An 18,433-nucleotide genomic window follows, 5' to 3' on the forward strand; every position below is an offset into this window, starting at 1 on the left:
TCCTCTGCCTTTTCTAAAACCAGCTTGAACATCTGGAAGTTCACAGCTCACGTATCGCTGAAGCCTGGCTTGGAGAATTTTGAGCATTACTTTACTAGCGTGTGAGATGAGTGCAATTGTGTGGTAGTTTGAGCATTCTTTGGCATTGCCTTTCTTGGGATTGGAATAAAAACTGACCTTTTTCAGTCCTGTAGCCACTGCTGAGTTTTCCAAATTTGCTGGCATATTGAGTGCAGCCCTTTCACAGCATCATCTTCCAGGATTTGAAATAGCTCAACTGGAATTTCATCACCTCCACTAGCTTTATTCGTAGTGATGCTTCCTAAGGCCCACTTGATTTCACTTTCCAGGATGTCTGGCTCTAGGTGAGTGATCACACCATCGTGATTATCTGGGTCATGAAGATCTTTTTTGTACAGTTTTTCTGTGTATTCTTGCCACCTCTTCTTAATGTCTTCTGCTTCTGTTAGGTCCATACCATTTCTGTCCTTTATCGAGCCCATCTTTGCATGAAATGTTCCCTTGGTATCTCTAATTTTCTTGAAGAGATCTCTAGTCTTTCCCATTCTGTTGTTTTCCTCTATTTCTTTGCATTGATTGCTGAGGAAGGCTTTCTTATCTTTCCTTGCTATTCTTTGGAACTCTGCATTCAGATGCTTATATCTTTCCTTTTCTCCTTTGCTTTTCGCTTATCTTCTTTTCACAGCTATTTGTAAGGCCTCCTCAGACAGCCATTTTGCTTTTTTGCATTTCTTTTCCATGGGGATGGTCTTGATGCCAGTCTCCCGTACAATGTCACGAACTTCTGTCCATAGTTCATCAGGCACTCTATCAGATCTAGTCCCTTAAATCTATTTCTCATTTCCACTGTATAATCATAAGGAATTTGATTTAGGTCATACCTGAATGGTCTAGTGGTTTTGCCTACTTTCTTCAGTTTAAGTCTGAATTCGGCAATAAGGAGTTCATGATCTGAGCCACAGTCAGCTTCCAGTCTTGTTTTTGCTGACTGTATCATAGCCTTTAATAATACATAACATCTGAGCCAAATCTAATTATTTAAAATTATTGCTTAGTCTTCTAGTTTCTGGTCTAGCATGTAGCTTAAAATTCCCCAATCTATCCTAATAGCAAAGAAAAACTTGAACAAGCTGAAAAACGAACAGCTCTTCTCAGATCCATTAGAGAAGTGAGGTCACAGGGCAGAAATGCTGCTCCTAAAACTAGAGAGGTAGACAGGAAGATTACAGAGAACCACAGCTTACTGGAGCAGAAACCTAAGAGCAGAAACCTCCACAGGGTCTTCTCCTTCTCCTCTCTATCCTCTTCCAAAAAATACTTCAGCACAACCTAGGGGCAGGAATAATATTTTTACATCCCCCTCTTACTCTCTTTAAAGTATGTTTAATAGGAATTCAGGATCTTGGCTCTCACCCAGGCCCTCTGAATCAGTCTTCATTTAACAAGATACATGTGATTCCAACACACTTGAAAGTTTTACCCCATAATAGTGGGATAAAGTGCCCACCCTTGACATAAGCAACGTCTGATGGTGTTTTTGGTCGTCACGTCTGGAGCGCGGGTCACTAGTGGCATTGAGTGGGTAGAGGGCAGGGACGCTATTAGACATCTTACAGTGCGCAGGCCGCCCTCACGTCACAGAACTGGCAAGCCCACCACGTCAGGAGTGCTGAGGCTGAGAAACACTGTCCTAGTCTCCTTGAATCAGGGACATTCTGGAGGGATTTGTATAGTCCGAAGAAATTCTCAGGTAAAGAAAGAACTCTGGTCTAAAGAACAGATGCTTTCTTGGGACCTTTCTCTCTCTCTCTCTTTCCTGAACTTCTACAGTACATTACTCTATACGAATAATGTCAGTGATTGTGAAATACTTCCCTGCCTTCATCCATCATGTGTTCACTCAATAACCATTCTTGACCACCTACTATGCCGGGCTTTCTTCTAGGATACCATGGCAAAGTAAACCAAATCCTTGTCCTTTATAGACCTTATATTCAATTCAGGGAGTCAGAGTAAACAAATAAATATTATACAAGGTAGCCATAAGTAATATTTAGAAAAGAAAAAAAAATAGAGCAAGAATGCAAGAGGTATACCATTGATGAAAGTGTTTCTTGCTCAGCCGTGTCCTGTTCTTTGTGGCCCCATGGACTGTAACCCACCAAGCTCCTCTGCCTGTGGGAGTCTCCAGGCAAGAATACTGGAGTCAGTAGCCATTGCCTTCTCCAGGAAATCTTCCTGACCCAGGGATCAAACCCAGGTCTCCTGCATTGCAGGCAGATTCTTTACCACCTGAGCCACCAGGGAAGCCTTACTGGGCTGTAAATTCCTACAGTGTAGATGGGCCAGTAGATAAGCTTCCTTTTCCCCCTCACCTCCTTCTACCACCCCTCCTGCTCTCTTCAGACTTTGCAGGCCTCTGCAGATTTTGCAGCCCCTGCCCTTTGTCTTCTTGTCTGTAACTGCCCGTGGGGAGCCCTGGCAGGAGACTAGAGGAGGAAAAGATGAGGTCAGGATACCTAACCCCTTCTGGTCACCTCTGGTTGGCTGTTCTTCCGTCAATGGCAAGAGGCTGGTTTGCATAACTATTGCCCTTCCACTAGGCTTCCCTGGCGGCTCAAATGAGAAGAAATCTGCCTGCAATGCAGGAGACCCAGGCTTGATCCCTGGGTTGGGAAGATCCCCCAGAGAAGGAAATGGCAACCCACTCAAGTATTCTTGCCTGGAGAAGCCAATGGACAGAGGAGCCTGGTGAGCCACAGTCCTTAGGGTTGCAAAGAGTCAGACACAACTGAATGACCATCACTCTTCCCCTTACAAAATTCAGGTCTTTGCAAATGATTTCTTTAAAAATAAACCCTCTTTGAATTATCTTATATAAAGTATGAAGGTATAGTCATATATATATATATATGGTGTATCCTTTAAAACTTTTTCTGATTTCTGCATATACAACACTTGGGTTAAAGTCTCCCCTCAGCAAGAATGCTGCATTCTCAGACTGCACAGAATGTGCCTGTCACTAGGGGGCAGCCTATCTAAATAATATTAGCTGCTCATTTTGGGGGCATAAAACCCATTTTAGGCCCTGATTTTATAAAAATAAGTAGAGATAATTTGCAAATTCGCGGTTAAAAAAGGATCTACTGCCCAAACTGAAAAAATATGAATAAATAATCACAGGTAGAAAAAATGTACACTTCAAATTGTACAGAAAGATCATTTTGCATTATCCTCATGTGACAGAATTTGAAGATTATATACTATAAGTTTTAATATATGCAGTGAACTTTTAAAAATGTGAAATATTTTACTTAAGTCTTACCATTTCTTTCTTTTTTCATGTCTACTTTTGATGACTCTGTTTTAAAAAGGAATACATACAGAAGTATGATTATTAATATGTAACAGTTTCCCAAATTGGTCAAAATTGACTCATATGAAGGTGAACAAAATGACTAGTTGAGATGCAGGTGACAGGATTACATCAAACAGGACTGAGCGTAACTTCTGGCAGAGCCATCTAGGCGTGGGTATGCGCCTGGTATGCCATCAGACAGACCCAGGAGTGCTGCCTCGCACATGGCTGGCCCAAATTCTCAGGGGACGGCTCTGTGTTGGTGAAGTCGTAATACACAGACATTGCCGGTAGTTAGATATTTTCCATACCTCAGTCTCTACTCAGTTCTCAGCAAATGGAAATCTATGTAGTCACAATATGACACAGAAACTTTAATCATGAAAGCTTTTTTTTTTAACATAAAAAACTCTTAAAACACATCTTCAAATAACAGGCCATCTATTACATTTTGACTGAATTTTGCTCTATTTTAACTAAGTTCATTGTCTGCTGAATGTTTTAATTAAGTAATAGAAGCATCTTAGTGCCAAAACATTTCAATTATACTGACAGAGTATGAAATTGTTCAACAGTCAACAGGATTAAAGCAGCACATTTTATTTTGGTGTGAAAATTTAAGCTTCTTAAGACAACATATTAAAATATAAAACCACCATTTCTTATTGCCAGTATTGTTGCATCAGACCTTATTTCCCCTCTTCAGTTATGGAGGGCTTCTACTTTCATTTTCAATTGTATTATTTTTATACTGGTTAAATTTATTCCAATAACATATAAATACGTATGTAATTCTAATAATCAGGAAATTTTGCTTTTTAAAGTTTAAACCAGGTTAGCCTTAGAAGGGTCATTAATCCTAAAATTATGATTACAGAGGAATGTTTTGTTATTACAAATGTTTATGTAGTATGAAGAAACTATTACCTGGTTAAGAACCTGGGATAAGAACAGGGTGTTCTGTTGGGATCTCTAATTATTTCCCTTTTCTCAGAATTTCTATGGAACATCAGTGTATATTAATTATGTCAGTGATTATCAAATACTACCCTGAATTCACCATCATGCCATTCATTCAACAAGTATTTCTCAAGCATCTACCAATGCCAGGTTTTCCTCTGGGCCCAAAGGCACCATGGCAGACAAAGTAAGCCAAATCCTTGCCCTCACGGAGCTTCTATTCAATGAAGGAAACACAGCAAACACATGAATAACACTATATAAGAGAGCAACAGGGGATACTTAGAAAGCTAAAAGGAGCCCCTCTGAGATAAGTGAAACCGAAACAACTGTGCTCTCGTCTCAAACACTAAATTTTAACCTTGTGTTAAAATCAACATGCATTTGTAATGCTGAAGTAAAAGTAAAACATTTCAAGAGATAAAAACGTGATGGCACCTTGGCTAAGTGTAATGAAGCGTCTCTGATTGACGTTGAAGTTGGCGTTGCACAGCTGACATACGATCGGGACTCTGTTGTGGAGAGCAGCGTGATGGAAAATAGCGTAACCTGCCTCGTCCGAAATATTGATCGTCGAGCTTGAGGTTTTACGGCTAAATGTATGGAAAACAGCATACAATCCTCTTTCAACAGCAGACTTCATACCAAATGGGATACTCTAAAATTATGAGGAAGGTCAGAATTAGTGTTTTCAAAACGCACCTAAAATTTAGTGAAAGGACCAAAAGGACAATGAACTATATGTATGTAATCACATGATTGGTGTTTTATTACAGTGGAATTTTCACAAGATCCATGTGTAAAGTGTCTCACTGGGCAATGAAGTTGTTAGGGCTATGAAGAAACTCTGAGAACTTTAAAAATATTTTGCGGAAATTTTTTTCCTTCCTATTTTTAAAGGAGAAGTTGTAGATCTTTCTTCTCAGGACACAATTCAAGCAAGATAGACAAATACCCTTCTGAAATATTTAAAAAGCAAATGGACATCAAATTCATTCTCTAACTTAAGAGCAGTCTAACTTAGAAGTCCAGAGACTTGAAATAAATAGCTACAAGAGTAGTCTTCTTTGCTTTATGTCTCAAAGTGGAGAGGTGAAAATGTCCCATTTTTAGATGTTCTGACTACTCAATATTTTAAAGTTAAACTAAGTTTATCAATAGTTAACACATATGGACATTAAAACAAATAAATGGTAAATAAATGCCAATGTGCTCCTCGAAATTGGTGAGTTCGCCACTTAATTTATCCATTTTCAAAAGTTGTAAGTCAAGGCATATTGAAGCAGAGATGTGATTTAGGATGCCAGGGTTGTTCCTTAGATTAAGTCCCCACAACTGAAGCCTGACTCTGCAATTTACTAGCTGTGTGACTTGGGAAAGACCCTCAACTCACTGCATGTCAAATTTCTTACTTGTAAAATAGGATTGATAACAATAGTACTAGTGTCTAGAAAGAGTTTGTTGAAAGCATTTGTAGCAGTGCCTAGCATACAAAATAAGCACTCCATAAATATTAGCCATTATTAAGATTAATCACAATTCCATTCATAAACAGTATGTTTTGTAACTTGGCCAGAAATGTATAACTCAGAATTTTCAGCTGCTAAAATGTAGAATCTTGATTGCATATTAAAGACTTCATTTAACCCATTATTTATCCCTATGATAAAAATTTCAGATACCTACTTATTTATAATTTCGTATACTGAATTATGTGGTAATCACTGAAATACCTTGCATTTCATAGCTTTCTTGAAACCAAATTTTTTCTTAAATTGTTCATGTAATTGAGCATCTGTCAGTGGAAGTCTTTTTAGCCTCAAATTGTTCACTATTTCATTTATGGCTCCCCACCACTGTGTCTTATACAGTTGCTGATAGAAAATTTCAAGTTCAAAACTGATCACATAGTAGCTGTTAAAAAAAAATAAAAATTTTTAAGTTTTTCTCACTTGGAATGCTGGCAAAACTTTTTCTATAACAGTTACAATTTTCTACGATAAAAACACCTCCATCCCCATTTAACCATTGTGTTCATTATAAGAACGAATTACCATGTCTAAGGATTATTACACAGAATGTATCAAGGTGTTATTGTCATTTAGACGCTAAGTCATATCAACCTTTTTGTGACCCCATGGACTGTAGCCATGAGGCTACGGAGGACTGTAGGCGCCTCTGTCCAGGAGATTTCCCAGGCAAGAATACTGGGGTAGGTTGCCATTTCCTTCTCCAGGGGATCTTCCCCATCCCTGGAGCAAACCCTAATCTCCTGCATTGGCAGGTGGATTCTTTACCACCGAACCACCAGAGGAACTGTATCAAGGTGTATGGAGTCATAAATCTAGCATTTAATACTTTAGAGAGTTGGTAGTCATTCATGGTGGAGAAAGCAATGGCAAGCCACTCCAGTACTCTTGCCTGGAAAATCCCATGGACAGAGGAGCCTGGTGGGCTGCAGTCCATGGGGTCGCTAGGAGTCGGACACGACTGAGCGACTTCCCTTTCACTTTTCACTTTCATGCACTGGAGAAGGAAATGGCAACCCACTCCAGTGTTCTTGCCTGGAGAATCCCAGGGACGGGGTCCTGGTGAGCTTCCATCTACGGGGTCGCACAGAGTCGGACACGACTGAAGTGACGCAGCAGCAGCAGCTGTCATTCACGGGGGCTGTTACTGTTCCGGGATCTCCATCCTGAAGTTTGAAGTTGGCCTTTGCATTTTGACAGTTTCCTCTTTTCTGCTTTCAACAAGTTGTGACACTGTGAACAGTTACTTAAAGTTCCTTACCTTTTTCCATTAAATTTCACGACTGGTATTGAGTAATGTTCTTTGTATCCTGAGTCTTCTGCAAATGTATTAACAGCACAATCCCGTATTTTTTCTAAGTTATTCTAAAATATAAATTATGTTACTAAAAAAACAAGTATAAACAATTGTAATACTTATTTTAGATGAAATTTTATACATGTAAAGAACACATTTTTAATAAAATATCCCAAGAGACCCTGATAATAACTGAATGTATACAATCCCTAATTTGGATTTGAGGGAAAATTTTTTTTTTACAAGAAATATAATATGGAGAAGGTAGAAAAGCAATGACAATTGAAATGTATTATGTTTTCCAGATGAAGAACTATTGTTCTCAAACTCGGGAGGATCTCTGTTTTAATGCTAATCCTTGAGAAAAAAAATGGAAGAATACATAGTTAATGTTCAGGGATTTCTTCTGTACTTGGTTAACTATTCCAGAGCAAATATGGCCTATAAATTCTGCAGGGATGATAGTTGTGCCTCTGACATTTAACACAGGGCCTTACACAGACCTGCACGTAATTCGTGTATGTTATGCAATGTATGAAGAGACTAGTGAGCTATGAAGGTCATCATCTGGAGAGCGCCTAGTGCCTGCACCATCAGAAACTCCTTCTGGTTGGAGAATAGGATGAAAGAGTTGTGAAATGACGAACAATTTCAGGAACAACAATAATTTAAACCTTAAAATCTTCCAAAGCATTCTCAATTGAAGGGGTGCTGATATCAAATTCAATTCCTCCATGAACATGAAAATACTGATCCTCTTTGTAGTGAAAATTTTGGCATTTAAAATCTCGTCCATAAATGAATGGAGGCAATTCTCGCTCTGTCTTGACCTTGTCATCTCAAAAAAATGAAAACAAAATTTTGTTTAAAAGTTCAACAATAGAATATAAGCAGTCATATTTTGGAGGTCTCAAATCATTTTTACATAAAGTGAAAAGAATCCGTGTGAAATGGAAATCTTCACAATTGTAGTCTATAAAATTTATGCTCAATGTATATTTTAAATATTGAAATATATTTATATCATATGTTTCGGGCATTTTTGATAGTTTCCTTGTACAGACATTTCAAAAGAATACTCAAAACATTAATTTACTTATTGATCACTATGTGTGAGCTCATGACTAACATTATACCCTCATTATCAATAGAGATTTGAAACTCTGTGCCATGGAGACTCTCTAGTTAAATAAACAAAAGTTACCCAAGCTAGTTAAGGAAGAGAGACATTATAAAGAAAACGTGGGTATCTCTCATATGACAAAAATAATCAGTTTATTTTTCCAGAAAGCTACCCATATAACATTTATTTCTAAAAATAATTTTCTAAAATCCTGGAAAGTATTAGTTTATTCAGTATTTTGACTTGTTAGCAGAATATAGTTTCATCAATATAAGTTATATATTTTAAGAAATGCAAAAGGTCCAGAAAATTACAAAGAAAAATGTAACATCCAAATCTCACCACATGGAAATTAATTATTAACATTTAGTCATATTTGTTTCCAATAATTTAAGTAGTAAGTCATTACAGGTACAGCTAACATCCTCTAAAGAGCTCATTAGTTCCATACACAAGACACTGCCCCCACCCGCATCCCTGGACACGATTGTCATGAGTTCATTGTTAAATAGTTTACAGGTATGGATTATAAGCTTCACTATCATAATTCTCATTACACAAATTTTATTAAATGATTTGCAAAATTTCTACTGAAAATCTGCCATCTGAATAGAAAACCTGCTATAAATAAGCCTATATGTTTAAGCACCAATGAAAATTCGCAATTTGTGTGCTAATCTGGGTGGGAGGAATAGTTTTCTCTGTATTCCTGTCAAATTCCATATAAACATGACCCTATTTCAGCTCCCTCTACTCTTTTGTTATAGGACCAATTACTAAAGCTTTTAGTATATTTTCATCTTTTTTTTCAGAAATGTAAGACCATTCATGATCTTTTACTGCTCCATATTAATCTGGGTCAATTTCTAATTTTCCTGAAAAACACAATAGGGATGTTGAGCAGAAGTGCACTGAATTTTTCCTGTGCATGAGCTATGATATAGCGTCATACTGTCATGGACATAACATATCTCAAAAATCATTTTGTTTTTCAATAATCCTCATACTTGATAAAGATATGTACCTTGCCTTGTACTATGTGAATATACCAGGCATTTTTAATTACTTTGGAGACATCACATTTTGTTTTGTATTTATTTATATTTTAACTGAAGGAATTGCAGATTGCTTTTTTGTAATTGCTTTACAGAATTTTGTTGTGTTCTGTCAAACCTTAACATGTTTTTCATTTTTAACATGCTATAGCTTGGTTATATGCTTGGATCCACATACTATAAACAGAATTGAGTTTAAACATAAATTCAATATATATCTACATTTTAAATATAATTTTGGCAATACTCTTACCTGAAAAAGGCTGAAGCAGACCACTTAAATATGGAACTTTCATCTTCTTTTTTAAGCTCAGTAGAAATGGAGTCAGAAAACATATTAATTTTAGGTATCCTATCCCTTTCCTGATTTCTTTTTTCTTCTCCAAGTGTTTTTGAATAATCTTTTTTTGAAGATATAATCTTTGATGTAATCTCTGGTAGGTACAAATATCAAGATTATCCTGATTACATTTTATAGCATTAGTAAGCCAATAGGCTGTTTCAAATATAAAAACATTTTCACACTGTTGAACTTGTGTGGTGCTGAATGTCATCTTTAGTAGGATATATTCTGCGTATTTCATAAATACAGCTTTCTCTTCAGGGCTATTGGGATTATATGTTGGATCTTCATTCATGTCTTCATCATAGATTCCATCGAAGTCTGGATCCTTTGTAATATCAATCAAACCTTCACGGTAAAAAAGAAAACTTTAAGATTGTGAAATTTTCATACTTGGCTTCTGGATAAATAGATTGAATACAGTTTCATCTCAAAATTCTACCAAAATGACAGCAAAGGAATAATGAAATACCACTGAAACTGTCAAAGAAGAAAAGCAGACAGATACATGATAACTAAGCAGAGTAAAGAAAGAGAGAAGCTGGTGGAATTAAAAAGAATTGATTTTCATTCTCTTTGAAGGAATAATACAACACCATGGAAACATAATAACATGTCTCATCTTTAATCAAAGAAAATATGGAAGAACAAAAGAGAAATGTGATCTTCCTTTAAGCAAAGAATCCGCTTCTTACTTGGGCATAAAGTATATTTGCTTATTCAGTTCCTATAATACACATTTCTTCTCCTTGCTGATAACAGAAGCTAAATATATACAATAAATAACTTTCCTACTAACTAATCATAATGAAACAAGAATTAAAACTTAGTTTTACTCTATACTATAAATGACAAATTAATTACATTTTCTTTCCATTTATAATGAAATTGTCATTTTCTTGTTGTCAAATTGTCTTTTTTAAGACAATTTGTCTTAAAGTTGTCTTTTTTAAGGCAACTTTAAAATAGGCTTGAGACAATGGCTTAGAATCATAAAATATGACTTGGTAGAAAATATGGTGCTTGTGTGTAAGATACGAGCCTTACAGTGTAAATAATACATCAGTGTGCCTCCCCACTTTCTTTTTCCTTTTCTTCTTCCTCAAATCTACATATTTAAAAAGCAAGAATAGGCTTAGATTTTTAAGATGACCACTAGGATTCATATCCCTTTTGCAAAAGACTAAGATAAATTATTGAGATGAAGAAGAAACTGAAATGTTTCTGACAGTTAAAATAGATCTAAATACAAGCTAGAGCATTGCTGATTCCTCTAAAACTTTGTGGCTTGGGTGGATGGGAGTCAAAATGCAGCGAGTCAGTTCTCACCCCAGAGAGGCAGAAAGGCGGAGATATTGGAAGAAGAGGGAATGAAGAGCTCCACAGCCCCTTCCACTTCTCAGACGCCAGACTCACTGCCCCCTCAAAGCAGGAGACAGAAGGAAACAGACCAGTCAGAAAGATAATGGCATCTGGGGAGAGGCCCCCCAGCGATTTACTAAAGGAAATCAGTCCTGAATATTCATCGGAAGGACTGATGCTGAAGCTGAAACTCCAATACTTTGGCCACCTGATGTGAAGAGCTGACTCGTTGGAAAAGACCCTGATGCTGGGAAAGATTGAAGGCAGGAGCAGAAGGGGATGACAGAGGATGAGATGGTTGGATGGCATCACCGACTCAACGGACATGGGTTTGGGTGGACTCTGGGAGTTGGTGATGGACAGGGAGGCCTGGCGTGCTGCAATCCATGGGGTCTCAAAGAGTCAGACATGACTGAGCGACTGAACTAAAATGAATAAATATCTTTACTTGAATGTCCTAGAGGCACTCCCAAACAAAATCCATTTTTCCTCTCCCCCAAATTTGCTTTTATTTCATTCCTTATCATAGTTAAAAGCACTATTTATCCATTAATTCCTCAAACTAAAAGGGCTTCCCTTGTGGCTCAACTGGTGAAGAGTCTACCTGCAATGCAGGAGACCTGAGTTCGATCCCTGGGTTGGGAAGATCCCCTGGAGAAGGGAAAGGCTACCCACTCCAGTATTCTGGCCTAGAGAATTTCATGGACTATATAGTCCATGGGGTCGCAAAGAGCCGGACACGACTGAGCGACTGAACTGAGCTGAACTGAAGCACTGTAGGGGGCTTCCTGGTGGCTCAGTGGCTTGGTGGATAAGAATCCGCCTGCCAATGCAGGAGACTCAGGTTTGATCCCTGTGTCAGGAAGATCTTGGAAAATTCCATGGAAGAGGAGCCTGGCGGGTCCACGGGGTTGAAGAGTTGGACACAACTCAGTGACTAAATAACAACAAAGCACTGCAGGTGTAATGAGAATTTAAAGACAAAAAAAGACACATTTCTGTGCTCTCAAGTTCTCAAGCACAGAAAATCTATTAAGGAAGACAGAGATGAAGCCAACAATTCCAATAAAAAGCGGTACAACGTGCACAGAGGAGGTGGCGTCTGAATCAAGCACTCAAAAATGAGCAGCAATAACCTGGGAAGGAATGCAGAAGAGTCGGGTGAGGGAAAGAGCATTCCAGACAAAGGTCAAGGAATAAAAAAATAACCATTTCACTCTACCAGCTTTGGGTATTAAATAAAGTCCTCAGATCAAGGGACCTGCCCTAATTAGTATCTTTCTCAGCAAACTGGAGAGTAGGACCAGATTTTTGGTGTGCTGCATTCTCCTCTACTGTTGCTACTGTTTTCCTAAGGGTGGTGTTTCCTGGTGGTTTTGTGCTGTGCAGAGCTCTTAGAGAGCTGAACTTGAACTTGTCCTCATTGATTCACAAAAGTCTTCCTTCTCCCCAATATTGCTGGCTTCCTGCAGAGTTCCTTGGAAATCCGTTTTAGCACAGTTTTTAAGACAATCACATGGTCAGTTGCAAGGTTTGAACCCAGACTCACAGTCAAGAGAGGAAGTGCTCTTTCTCCAACCATGAAAGATGAAATAGCAAGTCTTCCCAGCCTCTTGCGGCTATACAGCAACAACTACCAGAACTAAACTGGGAGCATGGGGCTAAAGCCAAATTGCCATGAGTCACACTCTATATCAGACACCTTGTGTTCCCTGGCAATCTATATTTCACTCTGGCTCTTATTGCATGGACCAGCTCCACACAGATATAACCTGACCACACCTTGCCTAAGATGCACCATCTGGCCCTTATTTTGCCCTGGGGTTTCTCTTCACTGCTGTGTTGGACTCCTGATGGAATCCAAATCCAGTCAGCCACTCTGATGGATGAACAAATCTGCACACAGAGTTAACTCCCATGTAATCTTTGACCAATGCAGGAGAGGAGCCAGGGAATACATGTTCCCCTTCTCCATCCCTCAGGCTGACAATCCTGAAGTATATTCTGTGTGACTTCCCAGAGTCCCAGCCAAACCATAACTAATTATCTAAGTGGTGAAAGCTCAGCAGCGTATCCTTGGGTTGATGATTCCTCCTTTTCTATGCATTTCCTGTCCCTTGGAGTCATTTTCCATAAACTGCCCTGACTTAAGTCCTCATTTCAGACCCTAATTTGGGGCGCAACCTAGGCTAGTCCACTTTGCACTGGTATGCTGGTACCTAACCCTGTACATCCTTAAGCATGCAGCATAAAAGCTCCCTCTCCTAAGGGTCCAGGTGCCTTTCCCGCAATCTGATGCTTGGCCCTGCAGGATTTCACGGGATGCTCCTGATGTGGTGGCTGATGGGAACCTGTACCAATCCCTGCTGTCTCGCTGAGGTTCCCCCCTGCAGATTGTGCCAGCACTCTGGTGTCTGCGTCCTTTACCATCGTTTGCACTATACCGTCGTTACAGTGCCTGGGGCATGCTGATGCTGCCAGATCTTCAGCAGACTCCTGAACAGTGCGAGGGAGAAGAAAATCTCTATCCACATAAGAGGCACTTCTTTGACTGCTCGGCAGCCAATATTACAAAGTGCTTTGGTGTAACACAGCATTTCTCCCAAGGCACATGGTTGTAGAGTGACAGGATTTGCACGATTTCTAGCCTCATTCATTTTCAGTGAAAAGGGATCATAAGCAGAGAGAGCAGTCAGAAGGCGGTTGCAGTATGTCAGGCTAGAGAAAAGGATGTTCTGTATCAGGGTGCTGCAGCTGAGATGAACCAAAGTGGATGATTTTGAGATAGTTTAAAGGGAGGATCATAATAGTCAAGGCATGAATTCTCATCCAGGAAAAAAGAATTAAGTAGAAATATCCAGGACTGATATTTAGCTATATACCAATATGGCTACATTGTTAAAATACTGAAACCTTTGATATTGTTTGGTAAACTGAATTGCTGTAGCCCTGAGCTCTTTGAATGCCACCCTCCCGGGGGACAGTCTAGAAAGCTTCATGATCCAGCAAAGGGTACATATGGCAAGCGGAGGCCTCTGAGATCTTGTTCCAGCATTATTACTGATGCCCGTTCTAGCTGGCCAGTGCTTATGATTAATTCTGAATATCATCCCTGAAAATGTAAACAATGGAAGACAGACAACTTCAGTCTCTGGGTGCTCCCCAGCTCCACCCACAACTTGATTAGAATGTTTCCATGTGGCTCTGATCCCCTCAACCAGGAGCACCCCTGTGAGGGAATCCTCATAGAGAGTGGCCTCAGATGTGACCGACAGCTGGATTCAATAGACCAGAAGCTGGGCTGCAAAGTTGCTTGATATAGTTGATTTTATCATCGACTAGGCAGGAGCCCTCTGTCCTTAGATATAAAACAGGGCATGTGCTCCCTCCTGCCCTGCTAATGTCTCTTCCTACGACTGATGCTCTCATGCGATGGCCCAGAGGCTCTTAGGACTTTTACATATGAATGGCTGAATCCTCCATGTGTGCCTCTAACTCTCATCACGCTCCAGAATTTGACTTCTATAATGGAAGTTTCCACCTGGGTACCTACCTAGTTTCTACCTAGAATCTAAAGAGGGTTCATTACCAGTGAGTCTGTCATGTCTGGCCTGTGCTTTGCTTGACACATGCCAGCTTGGAATGCTGGTTCTTTAGTCCCACCTCTTCTCCAACGAGGGCCTCAAAATGATTTTTGTGAAAACAGAAAAAAGGCAAAAACCCAATTTTTGTCGGGATTGTCAAAGCTCTAACATTGTCAAAAGCTGCATCCACTCCTGCTGATCCTTCATACCCTCCATGGAGCTCAGATCTTCACAGAGCTCCTGTCACCTTCTCGATCAAGGGCAGCAAATCATGAAACCTAGTTTTCCAGACATGTCTTGGTCAATGCAAGCAGGCAGAAACATCATCTGACTTGTGCCATGCTCCTTATAGCCTTCCAGTGACTAGTTAGTAGATCACTAGACAATTTCCAGGATAGAAGAGTCATTGACTACTAAAATTATATCCTAGTTTAGTTGTATTTTATGTGACCTGAACTAGCCTTGAAGGTCCTAAACTACCAGAAATGATAGAACTTCTGGGTGAATGCTAGCTAAAGTTTTTAAGATTTTGACCATGCCATATTCTCGTCAACAATGTATCTATAGGATGTCAAAATATCAGTACCCTTTAAGAGAGAACTACCAGACCAATCAAGGGAATGCAGAAATTAATGGAATTTACTAGCTACTACTGGCAGTCTTTTGCATTACTTCACTCTAATCATCCCAAGATCTGAACAACAAGAAGAGATTTTTAGGTTCCAGTTATGGCTATGATTTTTTAGTAGCCAGTGACCCTTCAGTCCTAGGAGCAGAGGATATAAGCACCTATCCAGTGGCATTCGTGCTGATTCCAGCAACATCACAGACTAATTCTCCCCCAGAGGAGGAGAATTTCTGCCTAAACTCACTACTCTTGGACTCTCCTCTGAACAGAAGTTGATGACCTTACATTGAAATGAGTCAGATTACCAGACATAGTCAGATTACCAGACAAATGACTCTATTACCGGACATAGAGGTACCATCTCCAAGAGATGGTACTGCTTGCTGGCCCACAAAAAGCTTCAGAACCTGAAAAACACCTGGATACTCAACCCATAGCAGGTGGGTCAGGCTGCCTTGTTGTCCTCAAGCAAATCTTATTCACATACATTTGACCTTCACAGCAGTCTAGCCACAGATGTAGTAAAAAGCAAATGAACACTTCTGTGGTTCGGGTTCTAACCAAGATTCAAAAGGTGACATTGAAAAAAAAAAGATTAATTATTGAAAAGATAGATTCTTTGGAATTAAAAAAAAATCTCTTTTTAGAAATGTGGCTAAAATAAAACCAAATCACATATAAATTACTTTTAATTTCTAAAAAAGGATTCTAATAAAAATAAAACACGTTAAATTCTCTTACCTGCTGAACTAAACTCTGCAAATATATCTCTGTTTGTTTGAGGCTTCCCATCTGGATTAATGTCCATGATGGTACGCCACAATTCAGAAAATCTAGCTCGTTTTTCTTTGGGCATATATATTCCATGCCATAGTGCTTTCAACATGTAGTCAATATGGATCAGAATTTGCCCAATTCTGGTATCAAAATAAGCTGGGGGTAATTGACAAGAAGAACTCTGATCGTAATTAGCTTCTAAACTGATTGAAGGAATTTGATTTAAGCAATAAATTCCAACAGCCAATTCTCTTATGATCTGATGGACTTCTCTATAGTCTAAGAGGGCAGTAGGGTCCGCAGGAGTCAGTAGGATTGCAGTGGAGAAGCCTACGTTATTCATTTGACTCATAATTCCACACGGCATGTCTAGTTGAGAGCGAACATCTTCTTTGGCAGACAACCAGCTAACTGGTGCAGTAGTTAGCAACTCTTGTACTTCAGTCCGATCATATTTTTCAAAAAAAGCAGAAGCATTTCTCTGTACAGCTAAATTTTCCAGGTAAGTTTCTTCATCTTGATTTTGATCAAATCTAGGTGCTCCTTTTTTGGGCAATCTTAACATTTCTAATTAATTCTAGTGTGTCCTTTTTGAAGTTTCTGCAATGAAATGAAAAAGAAAAGACAAGCAATAAAATTTATCATGGCAGTGAAGCTGAATTTCTCAAGAAATAAATCTATACCTTTCATCTTTATGGTTAATTGTTTCATGGTCAACCATTACATAATTGACATACATTATGTTAGTTTCAGGTGTACAACATAGTAATTTGATACTTGTATATATTTTGAAATGATCACCACAAAAAATCAAGTTAACATCTGTTACCATACATAGTTACAGAATTTTTTTTATGGGAACTTTTAAGATTTACTCTTAGCAATATTCAGATATGCAATATGTTATTATTAACTATAAACATTTATTTATTTTTGGCTGCTCTGGGTCTTTGTTGCTGCAAGGGCTTTCTCTAGTTGTGATGAGTGGGGGCTAATCTTTGTTGCAATATACGGGCTTCTCAATTGCGGTGGCTTCTCTTGTTGCAGAGCACAGGCTGTAGGTGCACGGGCTTCAGACATTGCAGCTCACCAGCCCTAGAGTGTGGGCTCAGCATTTGTGGCACAGGGACTCAGTTGCATGTGGAATCTTCCTGAACAAGGCACTGAACCTGTGTCTCCTACACTGGCAGGTGGATTCTTACCCACTGTGCCACCAGGGAAGTCCTGGTATTATTAACTATCGTTGCCATGCTATACATTACTTCCCCATGACTTATTTATTTTATAACTGAAGTTTGTACCTTTTGACTCCCTTCACCCATTTTGCCCACCTCATCCTCTGCCTCTGGCAACCATCAAACTGTTCTCTGTATCTATGCTCGGGTTTGTTTTTTGTTTGTTTTGAGATTCCACATTAAGCAAGATCATATAGTATTTGTCTTTCTCTGTCAGACTTATTTCACTTAGTATAATGCCTTGAAGGGCCATCTGTGTTGCCACAAATGGCAAGATTTCATTCCTTTTTATGGCTAAACAATATTTCATTGTGTATGTGTAAATAAATGTTCCACTTTCTTTATCCATTAATCTATCAATAGGTTGTTTTTATGTCTTGGCTGTTGTAAATAATGCTGTAATAAATATGGAGGTCTGTATATCTTTTGGAGTTAGTGTTTTCATTTTCATTGAATAAATACACATAAGTGGAATTACAGGATGATATGGTAGTTCTATGGGCTTCCCTGGTGGCTTAGACAGTAAAGAATTTGCCTGCAGTGTTAGAGACCTGGCTTTGATCCCTGGGTTGGGGAGATCCCCTGGAGAAGGGAATGGCAACCCACTCCAGTACTCTTGTCTGGAGAATTTCATGGACAGAGGAGCCTGCTGGTGGACAGTCCATGTGGTCACAAAGAGTCAGACACGACTGAGCAACTAACACTTTCATAGTAGTTCTAATATATTTTTCAGGCTTAAACTAATTGCAGCATAAGAAAGTTGAAATCTGAGTTAAAATTGTAGAACTTTTAACATTAATCATAATATGCTTTTCAAAAGAGGTAAAAAGATACGAAGAAGTATATCAAAAAGAAACAAGTTTATATATAAGAAGATACTGCTGCTGCTGCTGCTGCTAAGTCGCTTCAGTCGTGTCTGACTCTTAGCGACCCCATGGACTGCAGCCTACCAGGCTCCTCTGTCCATGGGATTTTCCAGGCAAGAGTATGGGATTGGGGTGCCATTGCCTTCTCCATAAGAAGATACTGCTGCATACCTATTCTTTTGTTGTTGTTGTAGAGGCATTTTCACAAGGTCAATTTTTTCAGGGTTTTTGTTTTGTTTTGTTTTTAAAGCAAGAAAACAAACACTTGCTTTAAAAAAAAAAAAAAGCTAAGACA

At 38.9% G+C, this 18,433-nt stretch overlaps 1 protein-coding gene and 1 long non-coding RNA gene across 2 annotated transcripts in view; one reads left to right on the top strand and one right to left on the bottom strand.

Moving 5' to 3' along the window:
• Positions 1-16,628, bottom strand: part of ANKAR (ankyrin and armadillo repeat containing) — a 52,179-nt gene extending 35,551 nt beyond the window's left edge. The window contains exons 1-6 of the mRNA XM_055571961.1: positions 16,002-16,628; positions 9,597-10,034; positions 7,840-8,003; positions 7,130-7,233; positions 6,073-6,253; positions 4,778-4,997 (exon numbers count right to left, since the gene is read on the bottom strand). Of these exons, the coding sequence (XP_055427936.1) occupies positions 4,778-4,997; positions 6,073-6,253; positions 7,130-7,233; positions 7,840-8,003; positions 9,597-10,034; positions 16,002-16,602 (1,708 nt within the window). The 5' untranslated portion in view covers positions 16,603-16,628. The remainder of the gene's footprint in view (positions 1-4,777; positions 4,998-6,072; positions 6,254-7,129; positions 7,234-7,839; positions 8,004-9,596; positions 10,035-16,001) is intronic.
• LOC129646160 (uncharacterized) lies at positions 1,648-17,663 on the top strand. The gene is made up of 3 exons (XR_008711731.1): positions 1,648-1,771; positions 2,625-2,772; positions 17,085-17,663. It is a non-coding gene; the product is annotated as an uncharacterized LOC129646160 (long non-coding RNA).
• The last annotated feature ends 770 nt before the right edge of the window (positions 17,664-18,433 follow it).

The sequence above is a fragment of the Bubalus kerabau genome, chromosome 3 (assembly GCF_029407905.1).
Source record: "Bubalus kerabau isolate K-KA32 ecotype Philippines breed swamp buffalo chromosome 3, PCC_UOA_SB_1v2, whole genome shotgun sequence".
Lineage (NCBI taxonomy): Eukaryota > Metazoa > Chordata > Mammalia > Artiodactyla > Bovidae > Bubalus > Bubalus kerabau.